The 22,465-nt window shown below is 36.8% G+C and overlaps 2 protein-coding genes across 4 annotated transcripts; one reads left to right on the plus strand and one right to left on the minus strand.

Moving 5' to 3' along the window:
- The first annotated feature begins 260 nt into the window (after positions 1–260).
- On the plus strand, positions 261–6,992 carry LOC132040266 (serine/threonine-protein phosphatase 7). The gene is made up of 5 exons (XM_059430896.1): positions 261–1,004; positions 2,206–2,700; positions 4,540–4,686; positions 6,291–6,398; positions 6,585–6,992. The coding sequence occupies exons 1-5, from the start codon at positions 474–476 to the stop codon at positions 6,660–6,662; spliced, it is 1,359 nt and encodes a 452-aa protein (XP_059286879.1). The 5' UTR covers positions 261–473; the 3' UTR covers positions 6,663–6,992.
- Positions 6,993–8,699: 1,707 nt separating this feature from the next.
- LOC132040274 (protein transport protein SEC24 A-like) lies at positions 8,700–20,135 on the minus strand. Of its 3 annotated transcripts, none has more exons than XM_059430906.1 (14): positions 19,999–20,135; positions 17,747–18,863; positions 17,504–17,642; positions 16,516–16,706; positions 15,980–16,087; positions 15,687–15,890; positions 15,308–15,539; positions 14,095–14,244; positions 13,816–13,972; positions 13,444–13,571; positions 13,020–13,342; positions 12,752–12,940; positions 10,353–10,584; positions 8,700–9,310 (listed from the first exon to the last, which is right to left on the minus strand). In XM_059430906.1, the coding sequence occupies exons 2-13, from the start codon at positions 18,842–18,844 to the stop codon at positions 10,354–10,356; spliced, it is 3,150 nt and encodes a 1,049-aa protein (XP_059286889.1). In that variant the 5' UTR covers positions 18,845–18,863; positions 19,999–20,135; the 3' UTR covers positions 8,700–9,310; position 10,353. The 3 variants fall into 3 exon arrangements, with proteins under 3 accessions (XP_059286889.1, XP_059286899.1, XP_059286907.1); XM_059430916.1 differs by having other exon boundaries at positions 8,700–9,313; XM_059430924.1 differs by having other exon boundaries at positions 8,700–9,424.
- Positions 20,136–22,465: the final 2,330 nt, after the last annotated feature.

Here is a 22,465-nt window from a genome sequence, read left to right on the forward strand (position 1 = left end):
AAGTGTTATATGATTAAATTTCAATCCCTATTTAATTAGGAATAATTTAATTAAATTATAATTTTTTTAAAGAGTATATAAATGGTTAAGTGAATTTTTTTTTAATCCGAAAGGAATATTATACCGAAGGTAGGGGAGAAACGATTCGAGCCGTCAATAATAAGTTAAAAGTTGAGGTAGTCAACGACTGCATCCCACAGACATTATAGATTTGCACAGTGCAGACCACGTAAAAACAAATCAAGCAGTGAACTGATGTGTGAATGACACAGCACCAACAGTACACATCAATTAATACAACTAATTAATTACTACAAGCATAGTACAACATTTGGGCTTTTTATCTCTTTTCCCCATGAACATACTCTGTCACCAAAACTTCTTTCTCTATTCTTGTCTCAGTTCTTCCATGAACTGAAAAAAATCCAAAAAAAAAAAAGAAAAAAAATTAAAAAATCACAAATCCTGTTAAGATGCTATCAGCATCAGAACCACCGGCAACCGCCGCCACTCCACCACCGCAATCCTCCGATGACGACTTCTTCTCATCAGCATCGTTAGCATCAACGTCTGCCACGTCATCACCGTCCACGTCACCACCACAACCTCATCCACAGATCCCAATTACATGGCCTGATGACGGAACCCTAACCCTAACTTGGGTTAACAATCTAATGCTAGCATTTGATTGGTCATCTAAGAATCTATCTCCTGAAGAACTTCCATCTGTGTTGCCTGTACCTGTTTTTGATAAGCTTGTATTGACGGGTTCGAAGATCTTGCATAAAGAGACTAATTGTGTGTGTATTGATAGCGGGTTAGGGTTGGGTTCGGATTCGAAGGTGGTTGTTGTTGGGGATGTACATGGGCAGTTGCATGATGTGTTGTTCTTGTTGAGAGATGCGGGTTTTCCTTCTGATGATCGGTTTTTTGTGTTTAATGGGGATTATGTTGATAGAGGTGCTTGGGGTCTTGAGACTTTTCTTCTTTTGCTGGCTTGGAAGGTAAAAAAAAAAAAAAAAAAAAAGAGATTGAATTAAGGTTTTGGACTATTTGTTTCCTGTGGTGATTTTTGTGACCTTAATACAAGGAAAGACGACATTTTTAATTGATTTCTATGGAAATAAATGTTTTGGTTGTGCTGTTACTCACTCAATTATCTTTCTAGTTAGAATATTAAGGTAATGTAGCTTGAAATTCTGTTTGGTAATGTTTAGCATCAATTATGCTGCCTACCCATGAAAAGTTATTTATTATGGGTGTTTGGGGTCTTGAGACCTTCCTTCTTTGCTGGCTTGGAAGGTTAAAAAAAAAAAAATAGTTGAGGTTTTGGACTCTTTGTTTCCGGTGGTCATTTTGTGGCCTTAATACAAGGAAAGACGAAAGCTTTAACTGATTTTTTATGGAACTAGTCTTTAGGTTGAGTTATTTGGAACTTACTCAGTTGATCTTTCTATTTAGAATATTAAGGTAATGTAGTTTGAAATTCAGTTTTGGTAATGTTTAGCATCAATTATGCTGCCTACCCATGAAAAATTATTTAGTATGGAATTTGTATTTTGGTTGAGTTAGCTGTAACTCACTCAATTATCTTTCTATTTAGAATATTAAGGTAATGTAGGTTGAAATTCAGTTTTTGGTAATGTTGAACATCAATTATGCTGCCTATCCATGATAAGTTATTTATTACGGGCACTACGTAGCACGAGTTGTGTTCAGTTTTATGTGGTCACTCAGCATGGAGAATTAGGTTTTGTAGATCTTGCGGAGGTATTCTGTCTTAGAGACTGATTTTCTCACTCTGTCTATGGCAACGTCATTTAACATTTTGGAGGTGTTCAGCAACAAAATGCTGAAGCAAAATGCGACACTGATCTAAACTTTAAAGTACCAGGCTCCATATCAATTCATGGGTAATCTGTAGAATAGGCAAATTTAGTTTTGGTTAGGCTTTATTACCCTGCATCTTCCTGAAGTGCTGTCTCAATTACAATTTTTCCTAGGTTATATTGGTCCATTCATGTGCCTTGTCTTGCTGGGATACGATGATATGCGTCAAGTAGTAGTGAGCTTGTAGCACCTAACTTCAACTTGATAGTTGATGTGTTGTAGCTTTGAAGTCAAGTTTTTCCATGTAAATAATTTCTAGCACATATTAGACAAATACAACTCTGAATATTCAATGGAACTGTATATTTTTTTCAGGTTCTTATGCCCAATAGGGTGTTTCTCCTTCGTGGAAATCACGAGTCAAAATACTGTACTTCTGTTTATGGTTTTGAAAAGGAAGTTCTGGCCAAGTATGCGGACAGTGGGAAACATGTCTATAGAAAATGTTTAGGATGCTTCGAAGGACTTCCTCTTGCCTCCATTATTGGTGGTAATGTCTATACTGCACATGGAGGTATTTTCCGCAGTGTTGCTGTCACTCCAGCTAAAAGAGCTAAAGGGAAGAAGAACCGTAAAATAGTATTGAATCCTGATGTAAGTGCTTTATCTCTTGGTTCTATGGAGGAGTTATTAAAATCCAGGAGATCTGTCCTTGATCCTCCTTGGGAAGGTACAAATTTGATACCTGGTGATGTATTATGGTCAGACCCTTCAATGAAGAAGGGACTTTCCCCAAATAAAGAAAGAGGAATTGGTCTCTTATGGGGTCCGGATTGTACAGAAGATTTTTTGAAGAAGTTGAATTTAAAGGTATACTGCTTGAACTGTACTTCTTTGTATATGCTCTTTTCTTCTTTTTTATTGACATTGCCCTGCTGCTAAATTTCTTTGAAGTTGTCTTTTCTCAGAGCTTATAGTACATTTTATCGTTCGTTTCAGAATGAAATTATACAATATATTATGTATTGTTCGGACGGTTATATGGTGCGAATGGTGTGATTGGACGTACTATTTGTCAGATATAATCGTTGAGTTTGTAGTTCTTGGATTTGATTTCTATAGCTTCTATTTTAAACTATGTTTGGTTGAGGTATAAGAAGGAGGGTTCGAGGAGTGGAAGTAAATGTGGAAAGAATAAGGGTTATTTCTCTCACATATACAAGTAAGTAAAAGAAGAGGTGGAGTAATTGGAAGGTTTAGGTTCCCCTCATGGTAGCTTTTTAAATCCTTCCAAAACTAAATGAGAAAAGGAGGAAGTATATCACTTTTACTCAGTTTTCAACTTTTCCAACCATATTAGACAACTGGGTGCAAACTAATTAATATCTCACCTAAGTAATGGAAACCAACTATTTTCTCTTCCTTTACTCTCCCCTCATTTTTTTTTTCTAGAACCAAACATATTGTTATCCAACCTCTGATGTATTTTATCATAGTCATAACAATTCAGTTGCGCCTTTGTTGTAACTTGTAGCCATTTTTATAGTGATAAAATAATAAAATTTCTTTAAAAGAAGGGCAAAAACTGGCCCGTATATAAGAATAAGAAGTACACCAAAAAGTAGAGAAGCTTACACAATGTTTTCTACTAATGACGTCACTTAATATTTGAATCCATCAATTTTCTTCTCATATGACAGTTCAAATGTTGGGTCATTACCTTATCTGTATAGTCATGGAGGTATGTTCATTTCTTCCTTAAAGATGATCATAGAAACTTTACTATCAGGCAAGGCCGCAAGGGAAATGACCCAATGTACTTTCAGATGGAAATTAATTAATTAACATATTTTGAGTCCATGAGAAGGATAAGCATAACTAATCAAAGCAACTCCAAAGATCGAATGAGGAGAGCACTGCTCTGTATCCAGTTGTCTTTTCATTTTTATCAACCTGAAGGGGGCTGGCTGTAGCATATTTTTCTTGAGGAGAGCACTGCTCTGTATCCAGTTGCAAGGCTAATAGTGTTAACCAATAACAAGTGCATGAGTTTTAGCGATAACCATACTGGGAATCTTAGAAAATTATGTGGTTACCCGTACTTATTTAAGTAAGAAAAGGATCTGGTTATTGTTTCCTTAAAAACTAGTACATAAAGATAGTAGTGCACATTAATATCTGAAATTATGTCCTAGGGATACATACTGAACAACCTCAGGACATGAATTTACTCGTACTTGGAAGTGCAAAACCAACTCAGATTTAGCTTTATCGTGCTGCAACATCACTTGATAAGGATGAGATAACACTCTGTTGAATGTTGTAACTGTAATAGGTCGCTAGTGTTGGTTCTTACCTGGGATCGTTTCCTGGAAGTGCAGTACAATCATTTAACTGGAAAAAAAAAGGGGAAAAAAAGTTGTATGAGATCTTAATTGGAAATATCCGTCGACGAAGCATCTAGCCACCTAAAGACCCAAGATAAAGTGAAGAAACGCAAAGGATTAAAGATAATTTTACGAGACATAGGCCTCTCGAGTAATAGTTTGCATGTTTGAGATTTTTCTTATATCACATCTATCCTTTTTATGTTTACATTATTCAGGTAGCTTTAGGTTCTTGTATTTATGTGAGCTTGACATCTTCCGTTGTAGCTTTTATCTATGAAGAAATTGCTAACACTTTGGTCTTTAATTGTCGCTACCTCAGTTGATTATAAGGTCACATGAAGGTCCAGATGCAAGGGAAAAGCGACCTGGACTTGAAGGAATGGATCAAGGGTACACTATAGATCATGATGTCGCATCCGGGAAATTGATTACAGTATTTAGTGCACCAGACTATCCACAGTTTCAGGTATCGTCAATTTGACCATTCACTATCTTCATACTTTTTCACCTTACATGGTCCCCCTCTTGTCCACAGTTTCGTATTTTGTGTTATACTTGAGTGTGCTGTCCATCTTTACTTTATGAAAACGTCTGGTGTGTTTACTTTCAGTCTCCCAAAGAAGGGTAGTGCCTCTTTAAAGTTACACTATGTTACTGTTGATAGAAATTGTGTGAATGCTTGTAAGCTTTGTTGATCCTAAATATCTTTTCATGAAATTTGTGCACAATAAGCGTATTAATGGTATATTAGAAGCATTTATCTTCTATTGCCGTGGCCCCGTGCTTTCAATGATTGCATCAGCCAGATGTAGAAATGGTAAGAATGAGTTGTGAGGAATTTTTTTAATTTGGCATCCAATACTTAGCAAAGATGCATAAAGAACTACACTCTTCAATGGTCGTATCTTCCATATGCAGCCTTTTGGCTAGAAAATTTGGGGACTGGTCAACGAATGATTTCCTATTGAAATTCGGACAATTAATTTTGAGAAGGAAACTATACTACTTGGCTATGGGTTCTTAAGCTTTTTAATAGTTTTACTAGTTAAAATTGTCAGGCGGTAGTTGTGGTGAATTTTTGTAAGAAAAAGACCTGTAGTATGTCTAAGCATTATTCTGAGTCTACGAAAGCTGTAAGAAAGCTTGCACAGGAAAGTTGTAGAGAAAGCTTATAGTGAAACAACCGTAATTTGATATATTATTATGATTGAACGGATCCTTTTTGTACAGAAGTGCTCTATTTGTACTTTCGAGGCAAGCTGTTTGTGCCTAAGACCGCTTTTCTAACATATCCCAATAATATCTCTAAAATCTACGCACATCCCATTTATATTGTCGGAGTGGTCTACTTAATGTTCGTGTTGCATGTTGCCTAACCAGCATTTTCTTACGTTTAGCCAACATTCATTTGCTCTAGGTTGAAAATGGATAATTGACTGGGTCATTGCTAGGTAAAAACCTTGCATGACTTTGATCGTCAACTATTAGTTTCTCCCTATTTCGGGAAGTAGTTTGTGGGCTTCATTCATCATATTATACACAAATTCTCCAATAACATAACCAGCTGAGCTCTCTGGATTTGGCCCCATTTTTTTTCCCTGGCCTGTGCTCAAATTTTGTTGTTAACACAACCAATTGTCAGTTTGTCACTTCTAGGAGTATTAAGAATCTGCTACAATTTTTGCTAGTTGCCTATTGTTCTACTAAAATAGATTTAATTTATGTGTGAGTTTTCTTTTAGGGGGCTAACTGGAATTGTCCAGCTTGGGAATTAAGCCTGGTTTCTGGTCTTGTTATACCCTACTTACTGAATCAATGGAGGCCTGTAACTCGCTAGTTAGAATTGTCCAACCACTTTGAGAACTGTTAGTTCTATCGCTTCGAGAGACTTTTCTGAGTCATGGATCTTTTCAATATGGCAGGAATAGCTAGCCAGCTCATCAAAATTAGGTTTTGTCATGTTTGTTCAGTTTTTTATGCCCTCATGCAAGAAGTTTAAATCATCTCTAGCGCCATTTCCATAAGTATGAAATGGAGAAACTTATCTTTCTGTTTGTGCTCTAACTGCAGGCAACAGAAGATAGGTACCGAAATAAAGGAGCATATATTATTTTGGAACCTCCTAATTTTGACATCCCTGTTTTTCGTAGTTTTGAAGCAGTTACTCCAAGACCAAAGGTATAGAACAATTTGAGTTATTATTTCTCGTGATCTGGAATTTAGGGGTTTTTTTTTTTTTTTTTTGGCTGAGGAGTAAATTTTCTTTGAGATTACTTGCATGTTCATGGCTGTTTAATCTAGTACTTGATAAAAAAAAATGGCTCTTTAATCTAGTAATAACATTTGAGTAAATTATTGTGACAGGCAAATCCATTCTATGATTTTGAAGATTGCATTGATTCTGATGAAGAACTAGACTTGGCATCTATGGCTACATCATAGTGGTTCTCATGATCAGTGCGGCGGCTTTTGCAAAACTTAAAATATTTGTACATGCTTATATATTGTTTTTTGAGGTGATATAAGTAAAATTACTGCCAAACTACTTCTTCCTCCAACATTCCTTGGCTGATAGAGAAATATGTATCATGGTTTTGCTCAGAGCAGTTGCCGATGTGCAACCCCTTTTGTATCAAAATTTAGATTGGTTATTTCTTGTATAACTATTATCTTTAGTGCTTATTGTTTTTGCAACCATGGAGGACTTTTCTTACATAATATATGCGCTTGAGAAGGTTCATCTTTCAGTGGAATGTCCGCTTGACTTCTCTAGTAGAGTACTCCCCAATTGGCTGCTTTCCTTTGTGTTATATCAAAGAGATTGAGAAGTTTGTACCATGAAATAACCTGTGTCAAGGGTATATTCTTCAGAATTATTATTGGTGATTATATTCAAGCAATTGAATATCAAGGGTTTATTCTTTGGGATTATTATATTCAAGAAACTGAGTATCAAATAGACACGTTATGAACGGATGGAAATGTAGGGAGAAAAAAGATGCTACCGGAAGATGAATGACCAGGTCTAGGTAAGCATTTTTCCTTGGTATATTATTCTGCACCTAGGCTGTTGCCCTAACATCTTGAACTATAATACTGCATAGATCTGAATTCCTTTTCTTTTATAATAAAACAATAACAACTCTCCCAGGACCTCAGTACCTTGGAGTCTTGGACCATCTAAATGAGAAATCGTCAAGTACTGATTTTTGAAGATATCTCATGCTTTACCCTCTTCAGGACTGGATTGTTAGAGTTCTAGTTATATCTTCTTTCTTTCCTTTCAGCTTAGTCCATATTATTAAGGTACCTGCTTACCAATGGGAGATGGGATTAGTATAAGATTCACTTCGTTATGTTCTTAAGAGAGGCGGGGTTCTCTTAGTAGTTCTCAATGAGGCATGAAAGCTTAAAGACGGGGGTCTATCGGTAGCATTTTTGGCAGCAGTATTATCCCCTCATCTTCAAGTTGTTCTCTCCTCCATTGCCTGACCGGTATCTAACTACCTCAAAGACTGGAAAACGGAAATATTAGAAGAGGGGAAATAATCTTACTATCCAGCCCATATTGCAATATGTTGTTTTATTATTACGTTTCTTGCTGGATCTGCTCTTTGGTGGAAATTACAAGAATGCCTGAATGATTGCATGGACTTTGTCGTAGGATGATGTCGTATGGCACGTAAGATAAAAACTGCTTATGATAAAAGCTTTTTATACTTTCTAGAAATATGTCATGTTTTCGGACTTAATATTTTTGGTATCATGTTTCGGAATTACAATATGGAGGGAATCGAGCTGACACTACCGCACATATATCCTACATTGTTTTTATCGGTTACTTGCAAATGCACCATTCTTTATTTGTCACGTATTTTTAAATATTACATAAGATAAGCAGAAGTACAAAAGATTTACATTGCCGTTAGACAAAGGTTAAGATGCTATTAAGTCGATGATCCAATTCGTTTTTTCATCCAAGGGATAAGTACATAAGGGGCTTCCATGAGACCAAAAACAAAGTTCTTGACCAGAAGATATTTGTTGAGACTTAACAAACCCTTTCTAAAGGACAGAAAAGAGCTCTATGAAACCTATTTACCAATGAAGCTCTTTATAGTCTGCCCGCCCACTTTCTTCTGAAACATAGATCTAAATAGTGACACAAGGAAGCAAAAGCAGAGGGATCTCACATTTGAAATTTTCAGAAAGTGAAACAACGTTGTCCACAGAGGAAAAAAAAAATTAATAAAAGGGCGGAAGAGATAGGGTTCCTTTTTTTTGTTTTACGTTATACTCCGAGATGCCGAAGAGAAAAACCATAAACGAATATGCAAACTGCGAAATCCAAGAGGGTAAAAAACTGAGTAATCCGAACCAAACAGAATTTATAATGGTTCAGATTAGACTGTATAACTACAACACCCAAAATCTAAAAACCGAATAATGATGACACCCTTTTTATTGATGCTTCAGATGTACCCAAGGTAAAAACCGTAAAAATAGATATAAACCATCTGCACTACATTTTTCAACTCAACAAAAAATTATTATGGGCAGCAAAAAATTGGGTTATTGCAAAGCAAATGCATGTACAAGATCTCTACAAAAGGTCTGAATGAATCCCACTCAAAGCATACTCTATCCCCACAACAAGATCTAAAAGATAAGTGACTGCAACATTGTTCAATTTAATGTCTCATCTCACTCTAACCAGACCAACATGTGAAAGTAAATACTAGTCAATTAGCATTTCTTTCATGTTCTTCACCCCCAACCAAATGGGGCAGCGCTAGCACACAAGGACGAGCACAGTCTTCCCATCCCTCCCACATCTTAAAGCACGGCTTATCCAGGTGTATGAAATGATCCCAACATAAGAAGAGATAAAATATTAGTTCTTCAACTAATGTTACATGGAAAATCAGGTAAGCGCTGCAATCAAGATGTTAAATAACACTAAAAGCAGATTTCATCCGTGGAAGCTTTTGCTCATTGGATGAACCATCCATAGTTGGGGGTGGAAACAATTCCAACTTCTTCTGGAATCGGCACTCGATAGACCATAAAAGCTTGAACATACAGGAACCCTGCTAAAATAGGAATCAGCAAGCAGAGTAAATATGTCATTTTAGGAGTGGAGAAATCCAAGGTGACGGCGATCTCTTCACCAGGAAGTCTTTCAGTTATTCTGTTTCAATTTCCTTTAGATATGCAATAACAAAGATTCAGCCTTCACTGTTACTTGGAACAATTTCCATATGACACGACAAAGGGACCACAAAAGAGAGAGCTTAGGAACCACCCTAAGATGAAGTCACCCCTCATTCTTCAAGAATAAGGAAGATCCTTTTCAAGTTTGACTTTGTTCATTTGGAATCTGGGTTCTTCTACTTCATATTTATTTAATAATCATAATGCAAGCACAACAGAATTATAACTATAAAGAGATAATAGGGAGATAAAGAAAAACAAATATGAAAATTATGTTTCCTGATTTGGTAAAGTCGTGTAAAATCGTAACCATGCATGAGAGAGAAACAAGTATCTTGGAGGTTTTCTTTTTCTTTTGGTAATAAATGGATATTCTAAAAATATTAGTCAGAAATGATAATATATGCCTGCATGTGCCATAAACATTTGTTTCACTAAGAAAATTACCTTCACTTGGTTGGGAGGCACTCCCATTTGCCACTTGATGCATTTAAAATCAAAAAATGAAAATAAAAAAATGAAGCAGCTCTTTTAAGACTATCCTAGGCTAATGACAATATTGATCGTAACGAGGAAACCAGTTCCAAAACTAATCAAATCTTGAGTGGAGCTCATGAAACACAGGTAAACAAGAATTGAAAAGATAGACCAAGCTGAATCATTAGGTTAATAGTTTATGATGAAGGGATATCTTTCTTTTAGATACTTAAGATTATCACATTTGCAGAGTTTCTTTCACACAAATGCTCTGGCAATTTTCATCCCCTTCTTTGACCTATCTCTCTACTCCACCCCATCAAAGGAGAGAGAGAGAGGGGTTTATAAATTGAATGGTTGATTTATGTTAAGACAAAAACCGACAATTCGTCGTCATTAAATCATTTCACGAATGAACGACTAACAAATCCTTGTCATTACCTTAATTTTGCTGAACTTGTCGGTGTAATTGCAGAATCCACTCCTGATAACCAATAGAACCACCAACTGGGTCCTCAATTAGATTTGCAAGCAAGAAGAAGCCTTCTCTAGGCTGTTCGCCTTGCCTCACAAGATGGCACAGTTGATAGTATGATCTGTCGCTCTCCCTTTGCTTTTTAAGCAATCTCATCAGTTCTCTTGACATTTCATTATCTAGCTCTTGAAGTGAAACCTGGTTCACAATCAAAAAGGAAAAACCACATCAGAGAGTGCAAGACAAGCAGAAACTTTGCAAGAGCTGACTCAAAAACTTCAACACCAGTGAAAGCCATAGGGTTGAATCAGCAAATAAACCAGATCCTTCTTCTTGGGATGACCGAGAAATCCCGATAACTGGTGGCGCACAGTTCGAATAATACTTCCAACTCATGACTTTATATTTGTGTGCAAAGAAAACGGGGCACCAAGATTAGGAAGAAGGGAGGCCCATACACCCTTTTTTTAGTGATGGTGGTGTCCGGGTCAGCTTGCACATATTTCGACTAATTCCACTGGTACGTGCTACCTCCCACCAACATAGGTTCCGGGTACCTTTTCCCACCAAGGCTCGGGCAGATAGGACCATACACCCATGTTTTAAGGTTTCCATAAGCAAAGAATGCCCTTTAGGTAAACACATCGTAAATTCTCAGTGAACGTTATATCACCTGTGACAAACTTATTCTAAAATGAAGAAGTGAATCACCCAAAGAAGGATTTAAGGCCTATAGCCATCAAGGATCTCTTTCAACAAGAATCTTTAAGATCCAGAAAAAAGCTGCTTCTTATCACTAAGTTCAAAGTTGCAGGCAACCAAAAAGGAGAAGTTATCTTTCCAGAAATGCCAAAATCATTATTGTATGCGCTTGCGATCCCTTTTACCGTATATCGCCATGGACTGGAATCTCCATTCCAATTGGTACTACAGAAATACCCGATCCGGAGATAACAAAGAATAAAATTTTCTTTGAATCTCAGCATTTCAGGAAAGTGGCAGATCTACGCACTTAAAGACACTGCAGGAGTATGTGCTTTCACCAGATAAGATGGATGTTACTAAAGCAGTTCTTCTTACATTGCAAACCTAGCTACATGCTAACTTGTACTGCTGAAATACAGTATGCTCAGAAACAAATATGCGGGAAATTTTTACAACTTCAGGGAAAAGAAATCATGTGGGAAGTTTTGAACCTTTGGGCCTTCAGTATACCCTTGGACAATGGGAAAGAAATCCTGTTCTGAGGACCCACAAACCAGAATGTGAAACCAACTAAAGGACTACTGAAGTACAACTTATTCATATCTAGGAAAACAATAGATAAGGAAAATACCAAAAAATGTAGAAAGACTGGATCTTAAACATCACCCTGTTAACCTAGTAAAGAAGGCACACAAGATTAACCTCACATAATTTGCAATCCCTGAGTTGCAAAGTCCCTCCACAACTCTACTCCATGAGTCATCAAAGTGAAATAAAGTTAAGATGACAATATTTAGAGCTAAACACACCAGCAGAGAACTAAAGAGCTCTTCATTGTCCAATGACAAGCAAAAATATAGACGCCAAAACCAGAAACAACTGTGTTTTACTAGTTCTGTTTACATGCAAGCTAAAACAAGGAGATCAAGAACTAAGGAAATGTTATAGATTCCACAGATTTGGATGATGCAGTAATAAGGAAAATGTCAGTAAATCAATGTGAAACTAAAGGGATAGAAGTAGAATAAGGAAAACAAAATTCAGAAGATGGCAAGAGTGGAACCTATAGAAGACAAATGACAAAGTATAAGTAAGATGGATCAGAGACACTCATCTATCACCTAGTGAGACCAATAAAGGATTGCGTGCTTTTTCTATCAAGGCGGAGGCACCTAGTAGTAGCTTCCAGCACTTACCTAAAGGTCAGTGTTGGCTCACCAAAAAATAACACATTGACCAAAGGAACTAACCCTAAATACAAATGCCATGATACCTACAATAATTAGTTCGCATATAGTAAGCAGAAGACTACAAACAATAAAGAAACAGATAACTTATGGTCCTATGTAAAATTGAACAAAGAGGCTTGCCCAAAAAATAATCAGCAACATCTATACATGGTGACAATTTCCACATCCGCTCCATGAACCACTTTGAAAAATAATATGAGAATGCTGTTTTTGGCTTCCTACATCCTATTATCCATTGTCAATAGTCTAATCAGATTTTACCAATTAAACCAAACCAAAATATAAATCTGAGTAGTTGGCATTAAAAGTGCAAATTCAAATTCCATATGGCTTACTTTTTGGTCCATTCAGTACCAAACGGAACCTGCTTAATATGATGTGATGACGATGTGGTGATATACAAATCTTACCTTGGAGAAATCAGCAGCGAAGTTTTCTCCAAGCAAATTCTGTATCATATTAGGAGAAAGCATTCTACCAAACCAGATGACAAACCGGAAACCATCATCGTAGAGATAGAGACCCTGGGGATCTAGGCACTCTGCTGTAAGTGGAACCCCTTTCAAGATGTCTTTAGACTCCTCAGGTGAAGATGGTTTCTAGAAATAGAAAATTAATAGTTTTTAGAACCTTATAACAAAAATCAGCAATAATGTGGAAGGGCTCTCAGATGCATACTTTTAGAAGATATTCATCTATACGGATCAACTTCGGATATAGAAGCTTCAACAATCTTTTAACTGGCAATGCCATCATGGTATATCCAGCAGTGCATCGTTCATCAAGCTGAACATCAGCATATCCACCGCGGAGGGCTGTTGATTTGCATAAAGCTAATCCATATAATGGCAAGTACTTCAAAGATTCTGGATATATCATCCTTCCAGCCACACGGTGTTGAACAGCATGGAGATTTCGATATTCTCTAAGAGCTTTCACAATCCTGAGTTGAATAGAATTTCGAGCCTCTTCTAATTTGGAGGTCAGAGTTTTCTCAATGGCTGAAAGAAAAGAACTCGTGCATAAGAGACTTAAAAATACTAAAGGCAAGAATCTCAAAGTCAAAGGCTCCAAAATACAGGAAAACTATAGCTGAATTTACCAAGCCTGGTAAAAAGAGAAATGATGGCACCAGTATCAGCCAGGCGATACATTTCTCCTAAATCTGAAACAACAGGTGCTGCTGCTGTGTGTACCCTAATGCGCCTTTCTCCAGAAGATGATGTGTATCTTCTAATTGTTAAGAAAGTGTTCCAGGAAACGTTATTGCTCATTCATTATGGGAAAGTTCATTCATTGTCTAAAAGAAACATAAAGAAGCAGGAAATTAATGCTTCTATGAAATATTAAGAGGGGGATTTTCATCCTAGAATAGACATCACCTGGACTTCTATTTAAAAGGAATCAGGTGAAGGAGTACTCAAGAAAATATATGAAGTAAATTGAGCTCAAAACATTTCATGCTAAAGGATACAGTAAAGCAATTTGGAAAAATACTGTCTGGGAAGTGAGTAGTGTTTCTTCAAGGGATAACTGCATTGCATATGCTTTATCACAGTCGACAGCAGGAAGTGCTATTAGATCAGTGGACCTCAGCATGAAGTTCCCATGATAAGTTGTAAAACGAACACCTGAAAGCACCACAAAAGAACACCTTAGTGACCATTACCAACATACACTCCATAAAGTCACTCTTTATTTCACATGGAAGAGAAATCCAGCTTCTAGAGGAAAAGTAATATAGCAAAATAACCTTTTCCACATCTTATACGCATGACAGACTCCCAAGCAGTCTCCCTTGTAAGATCTCGGGTTAACTCGTGACACAATCTATCTTTATGACTGGAAGCTTGAAAACTTGGATAGTAGTATACCTGACCACCTGTATACTTAGCCAGTGTCCCTACAACATAATTAAGGAAAATTATACACCAATATCTCACAAGGTTTGTGTACCTAAACATTAATAACTGCAGTGACCAAGATTACGAACTCCCATTATGTGCTACTTTCAGTCAAATAAATTGAACTACCTCGACTATAGCAATACAGAGGACATGGAAAGTTTCAGCAAACCGAATAGATTAAAGCATGACACTTTTTCACAGTTCCTCTGTATGTGATTTATTTCTATTAATTCAGGTTTTGCTTATACTTATAACAAACTAAACAGCAAAGTTCCTCACAGCAGTCACTCAATCGGCCTTCCCTGATTGCCTTCTGCACAAGGTCCCTTTACGGAAACAAGATTACGTTTGACAGATTAAAAGAGCTCATAGAATTCAGTGAGAGAATTTTGGGCATATGGAAAAAGAAATGTTGGTGTAAACCTAAGTATTCATCAACTGACAGCTTGAGAAAGAGGAGGATATAGTGAGTTAGTGTTGCACGTGCAGCGAACCTGGCCTCTTGGATGAGGGTTCGATTCCCCTTGGGCACATATAATAAATTTCCTAATCGGGAAAAAAAAAAACACATTGCAGGTTGACAACATAATTGTGGGCCCTTGCATTCTAGCTTGTATAAAACATCAAGGGTGTTACCCAATGAAAGTGGCCCCGAGCTAGACTAGAGTCACAAAGGATCAAAAGTGGGACATAGTCATAGATAGCCTGGAACATCACAAATACATCACTTTTGGTGCTTGAAAGGAAGAAAGAGTGCTCCAATGACATAAAAGGCATCAAAAGATCCTTAATGTCTCACTTATTAATTTGGTATAAAGAGAGAATACCATGTTGTATTGACAATTATTAACTTGTTTTTATGCCAGTATACAGCTTGGCTTGAGTCAAACAAACAATTTGTTGTTGTTTCGGCAGCAACTTGGTGCTTAGCAATGAAACCTTTGACTAATCAAAAGGAATATTAAAAAAAAAAAAAAAAGAGAAGAGTATTCATCAGCTTAAAATGAAATACAGTTTAATTTGTGGAGTAGATGTCCTTGATCGTTAAAGTTCAATTACCTAATGTAGCTATGTCAGTATATTTGTCGCTGAAAGCATATACATTAACTGCTATCTGATACTTGGTGAAATCAGCAGCCATCTGTTTATAAAAAGGATCTTCGGGTACTCTCAATGTATGTTCTTTATCAGTTCCATAAACACGAAGATCGTCTCCTCGCAGTTTTAAGCGGCCAATACCAAGTGATGGAAGACTGCTTTGAAAGATCAGTAATTTACCGCCAAGTTGGCTCTGGAAGCAGAGAGGAGATACTAGTCAGTGGGAATCAACAGAAGGCAAAAAAGTGAATTTAAATAATGTGAAAGGAAAAACTTCTGTGCTACCAAGAACTTGAATGTCATAAAATCATGTGAATAGCATGGAAAGAAGGTCGCGCACCATAACCATGAAGGCTGCTCTAAGAGCTGGACCAAAAGCTGATTCCACATTTACATTATCCTGAAACATTGAAGGAAGGCTGTCTAGAAATGCATCTACCACAGTTCTTGATTCTGACAAGTTGACAAGGAGATCATCTGGCAATGGCACAAATACATCTTCGAGATCTGACATGACCATCATCTGAGGTTGAGTCAAGGATGACTGGTACAAGAGGAAAAGAACCTAGTTACTTAACAGTAAATGGATACTGATATTATGTGATAAGATTAATCATTAATCAGCTGACTTGCCTTCATGTTATAAAAGTGTACTGTACTGTCATAAGTTATAAACCCGATCTGTGTTCTCGGATATCCAGGCAAGCTGTCCAAACAGTTTTTGATTGTTTGTGCTAAAACCTGACATAGACGTATAAAGAGATTAACAAAGGGCATACCAGATAAACTTGCAATTTATCAGATTATTCTACAAAAAAATTGTTCCAGTGGCCAACACAAATAGAAGTTCAACTAGACAGGCAATTGATACTTAAAGGAATATCAAATTAAATGATAAAATGAACAAGAGACTGAGAGCCTCATGCTCTTATATACACACATTCAGGCTCATCTATGTGAATGCTTTCTCAGGAGCATTCTAATATAAGCTGGTAACAGCAAGAATAGCATCAACAAGCCACATAATAATGATAAATAGAGAATCATCTCCTAGTTAGGCAACTTGCATGTAAGAAGGATTAGTGGCCACAATTGACTAAAGTTTAGATAGATGTGTCCTTCGTTGTTGTTAGATACAAACTGCAAAGCTCAATAACTAAGTCTCTTACCTCAAGCATTCCACTTCTCACAGCAGTCAAAGATACATCGATGAGAAAAAAGTACAGGGGAGGCATTGGAGGCCGGACCATATACTCAGCTGGAGCAATAAACTCCACGCTACCTTTGGTAAGTTCAGGCCTTTGATCCAAGTCGACTCTTCTGCCACTGGCATCCAAATGGGCGAAATATTCACCAGGAACTAGACGTAAAGAGAACAAAATGAGCCCATGAATTTCAAAAAAGGGACAAAATATTCTACATCCTCAATATGCAATGCTAGCAGTGAGAAACCGCAAGGTTCTTAAAAATGACAAAAGCACAACAACATAGCTGGGAGTCCCTGACATTGAATGCTAACTTGTACATATATGGCAATGAAAACAAACCATATTAGGCACATTAAATCCAGCATAGCTCTTCGGCAGTCACAATCAGAGAGGGATGGTGAAATATCAAAGTTCTCATAGCAGCAATTTTAATGAAAGGTGAGCAATAGGTAGAAGAAAGTCTGCTAAAGATGCAATGAACAGAAAGTAAGGTCTACATAGAAGTTTTTATTCATTAGTAAGATAGCGCAGTTTAGTGTTAGAGCTAAGTGGATCATTTTATTCAGGCATTTATTCATTAATCATCTGACCTTCTACCGATTACTTAATCAACATTAAAGTTGTTTCAAATATCGGGATGCATGTATTCTTGTAAGTACATATTAGGAAGGCTTCATGCACATTAACCCACTTCCCTCCCTCCCTCTTGCAACCCCCTCCCTTCCTACCCACATATTAGGAAGTCAATCAGTTCAAGCAAATTCTAATCAGAAACGCAACATAATATTCAAGGAGGAATTCAACATTCTTTTTTTTTTTTTTTGGACATGGCAACAGAGGAATTCAACATTCTAGCTACAAATTACAGAAACTTTTTAAGTATACAAAAACCCAAAGGAGAGCTTCTAAAACTCAAGCCTGCAGCAGTATCAGTAGAGATAGTACTTACCTTCATTAAGCAATGCACATATGTTACATCTCCACTTTCTTCCACTGTCAGTGAATGTCACGTAAGGATTTACGTAAGTGCGACATCTTCTACAGCGGATGATACCAGTTGGGGCAAAATTAACTACAGGAACTTCTTCCTGCATGGCGTATATGTTGAAAGTAGAGCAAGTGAGATTCACACGAAGCCCTAAAAACTGTAACTAACCAGAATATGAAAGAGTACTATGTCATGAATACAAACCCCATCAGGTGCCTCGGCGAGAGGACAAACAACTGCTCCAAGAGATAAGTGCCACCTTGAAGCCAAAGACTGAGAATTTGGTATGCCACTAGTTGTCAGCCTCAAAAATCTTGAACTACAGTTCATAGGATACATCTCAGACAAAACGTTCCGCTCAAGATCAACTTCAATTGGTCTAGGTAAAACCTTAGAGTCAAGGCCGGAATCAAATGATCCTGGAACAGACCCAATAGAAAAGGAACTGAAGTCTTCCACCAGACCCTGCATAGCTGATGTAGGAGGCATAGATCCTGGACGTTGAGATGTTACAGGTGGTGGTGCTGCATAACCTCCTTGTTGAGCAAGATAGGGGCTAGAAGCTGCTGGCACTGGTGGAACATAGCTGCCTGGCTGAGAAGGAAATGATACTGGTTGTCTAGGTGGAGCTTGTGTGAATCCTGAAGGTTGCTGACTTATATAACCAGGAAAAGCAGATTGAAATCCAGGTCTAGCAGCAGGAAAAGCTGAACCTGCTTGAGGAGAAGATGGCTGTGTGATTGCTCTAGCAGAAGAAAACTGGGACTGCATGGGTGCCTGATGAAAATTTGGACTAGGCTGCACCGTACTTGCACCTTGAGGAGGAGATCCCATCCGAACTGGAGGAGGTTGCATTTGTGGATGATGGGCAACAGGAGGTGTTGAGAAAGGACCTGAAACAGGTCTAACTGAGGGTGCTACAACAGGCTGCCCAGGCACTGAACCGTGTGGAGGTGGTACCTGAGCTGTAGAAGGAAACTGCGGTGCTGGGAAACGCGGGAAAGGGCCAGCGACTGTCGGCCCATATGGAGGTGCTGATATTGGAGGTGGCCTCGCTGCATCATTAGGCATACCGGGTGGCATCGGTCTAAAAGTAGAGATCCCTGGTCCAACCATGGGGCTAGATGAAGGAGGAGACGACATAGTCGGAGAAGAAGTAGGAGGAGCAGGCCGAAAAGCAGCAGCATCAGATCCAGCCACTGGACGAGATGATTGAAAAGGAGTTGTACTCTGCGGAGCACCAAAAGGTGTAGAAGCAGGCCTTGAGGGAAAGGTTGGTCGATTGGGATATTCGGTGCCCATGGTCACAAAGGACCGCTTCCTGAAGTTTTATCCACCAACACAAACAAAAAGACATGTCATTACTACAAAACTCAACACTAAAGCACAAAAAAAGTAATGCAAGACTTGTACATCAGCCAAAAAAATAGTAGGAAAACAAATATTTGCAAAGTAATAGTGCAACCCAAGAAAAGAGGAAAAAAAAGGTAATAGTGCAACCCAAGAAAAGAAAAAAAAAAAAAGACAAGGTCAAAGAAGAAGATAAAACTCCGTTTAAGTAGATAAATACTTACTAGAGCCTTTTCCATTTTATCAATGAGCAGTCTGATGAGTTTGCCAACCAAATAAGGAATGGTTCAGAGAATGACGGACAGGGCAAAGGGACAGGGAAGAAGGGCAAGGGAAAGCTCAGTTGCATTTCGTTTAGTTGCCTACTGCGCTGAGAATCTACTTTCTAGTACTTCCTCCGTGCCAATTTACGTGTCTTACTTTCCTTTTTGGTCTATCCCAAAAAGAGTGTCTCTTTAGTAAGTTTTCCAATCCCAAAATTCTACATGTCAAGTTCAAGACCACAAGATTTAAAGGACTACACACATCCTTAATTTAAGACCACAAGATTCAAAAAACTCCCTTTGTTAAACATTGTGCCCAGTCAAACTAAGATACTTAAATTAGGACAGAGGGATTAGCTAAAACTTTTTTTTTTTTCCTTTATAAAGAAGTTTCTAGTTGCTAAAAATCAAAGAGATACAGTCGACATAAGCCAAATCGCAACAGTGTTTGCCTCTACTCTAATAATCTCCTCTAATCCCCCACATTAATTATGTTCCAGCAATCTATATTCCATCATAACAGATGACAAAACAGTTAAATAAGAACAGTATCTGTAAACAATTGTACAATCTAGAGAAACATTCAATTATAAGGTTGATATGCATATCCTTTATTCAAATCAAACTAACATTTTTCACCAATAATTAGACCTTAGTTTAACTAATCAGTCAACAATAGAATTCAGCATCTGATCTCAGAAGATCAAAATTGAACGCATTATCAAATTGCTTGATTCAAGAAAAACGAAAATCTAATCTTAATAACGAAACAACAGTCCAAATCGCAGAATTAACGAGAAAATTAGCATAGAAGTAGTCGATTTGGATTATAAGACTAATTACCTGATTAAAGATCTCGCCCGGAAAAGAGTTGAGAGAATCGGCGATCAGTTAAATCGAAGAGGACTATTATTTATGGAGAGTTAAAAGTTGGGGGCATATAACATAAGTTTTTTTCTTCTTTTTTTTCCCTCTTCTTTTACTGTGGGTGAAGATCTAATTTCAAAGCGAAAAACAGAACCCAGAAATTTTTACTGATAAGGGCAAAAACAAATGAAATCATAAAGAGGAAAACTTTCACTGTTGTTCCAGGTGATTTCATTAATCTTTTTTACAGCCTCCCCCAAGCTTTGACCTAATTGCATTTTGGCCCCGGTCTAATTTTTACTCCAGATGGTGTGATATTTTTACTTTATCAAAAGATATTTAACCATTAAAATTCTTTATTTATTTTAAATTAATTTGAAAATCAGTGTTGGTCATGAAAATTTCAAATTCAACTTAATATAGTATTTCAGCTCACGTTTCACTTTTGAATTCATAAACTCGGAAATAAAAGGTTGTTCGTTCCCTTTTGTTAAATAGGTAAAGTAGGCATACGGACCACTTTGTCTTAGACTCTATTGGAACAAGTTGTATTTTTTTTTTTTTTTTTTTTTATTACATAAGAGTAGAGGAAGGGGAAATGGGGAAATGGGGAAGGGGATTGACATACACAAGCAAGGCGAGAGTTCGGGTGAATAACCAACTGACCTACTAGATCTCTATAACAAGTTGTATTTCAACACATTCAGGTATGAATATTATTCCAAATATTCTTTGCAAAAAGTATAATCAAACACAACTCCAACTTCAACTTCAACTCCATAAATTCTAATGAAGTGAAAAATATTTGGAATCTACAGCCCAACGCCTACTTAATCTTTAGTAATTTTTTTTTCCTCCCGAAATCATCCAAACATTAACTAAAATAAGATCCAATAAACTACTTTACCCTCTTTTTTTTCCGTACATCTCTCCCCTTTTTCGGCTATCGATAAACTACTTTGCCCTTTTTTTGCATTTTCCGTAACTTGTTTTGTTTGTAAAAACCAGCTACTATTACTTATTTGATATGTGTGCCGATAAATAATAATATGATTTGATATCAATCGGCATTTGATAATTCATGTAAGTTATTGATAGAAAAGACAAAAACAAATAGGTTGAAATCAACAAAAACGGTAGCATCATATGATTAACAAACGCACCGCGAGATCAAGAAGTTCAAGATAAAAATCTTCAATAGATCGCTCGATACAAGAAGCAAGCCAACAAGTAGAAAAAACAAGTTAATTTCAAAGAAAGAGATTAAATGCAGATTCACTCAAGAAAATTAATTTCTTAAGTCTGTTAAAAAATTATAACAGACTTTATCTGGAGAGTGTATCAACGACCATGATTAATGCATACAAAATGGAACTACCTGAAGATTATGAAATGTCTACTACTTCCATGTTAATTATCAATTTTCTTGCTACAAAAGCCATAAAAGAGACTTGCTACTTGAAGGCGAACCTCTTCCGATCCCCAAAAAGCTAACGCATGAACTTCTTCATTTTTGTCTTTATGGTATTTTATGTTTCACATCCATTTTGTAAGCACGCTCTTGGATATTGTGGCATATAAAAGCCTTTAGCATTAGTGTAAACCATCTTCGATTTGAGTTATAATTTGATATAAAACTTTGTGATTTAATTTACTTATCTCCAGAGGGCGGGTTTTCTTTCACAAAGTGAGTGAATTAAACTTCGCAACAACGACATCTTTTCAATCATCATCTCATAGTTGACATCCTAATCTTGCCAATAAACACCCCTAACATTTCGCCGTTTTCAGGCTTGTACCAACTTGGCTTCAACTTACACGATCAAATCTTTGTTGAGAACATTAGATCTATTAGAAAATTGTTACCAATTTAACATCAGATTAAATCTAAATAGAGTACCACTTAGTGCACGGCAACAAGGTTTCTAATTCACCTTTTCACTTTTAAATTCTGTTTGGAATCAGTTTGTTTGTTTGTTTGTTTTTTTTTTTTTTTTTTTTTTTTAATGTGTGTTTATACATAATATGGAAAGAAAAGAACCGAAGCAATGGGATAGTTTACCATTGTAGTATACCCGCTTGTTTACAAGTTATAAGAATTTGTCTAGGAATTTTCATTTTTAGCTTTTCCATTTATAAACATGTAAGACGAGAGTTTGCTGAATGTAAATGAGTGCACTATAAGAGATTCATGATATGAATAATATATATCTTCAACTCATCAAAAATACAACATGCAATAAATGAATAAACAAATTAAATAGCAGTACAATCGTCTTAGCAACCTTAGTATCTATTTCCTATAATTTAATATTCAATATACAACACTCTTCAACTTCAAACTAAAATCATTGCAATGATAATTTTGGGTGTTTTTTTTTTTTTCCCTGAAGAAATGTTGAATTATATGCATTCCATTCTAGTGTACCTACTTCATCCCCCC

This window comes from Lycium ferocissimum, chromosome 2 (genome assembly GCF_029784015.1).
Source record: "Lycium ferocissimum isolate CSIRO_LF1 chromosome 2, AGI_CSIRO_Lferr_CH_V1, whole genome shotgun sequence".
Classification (NCBI taxonomy): domain Eukaryota; kingdom Viridiplantae; phylum Streptophyta; class Magnoliopsida; order Solanales; family Solanaceae; genus Lycium; species Lycium ferocissimum.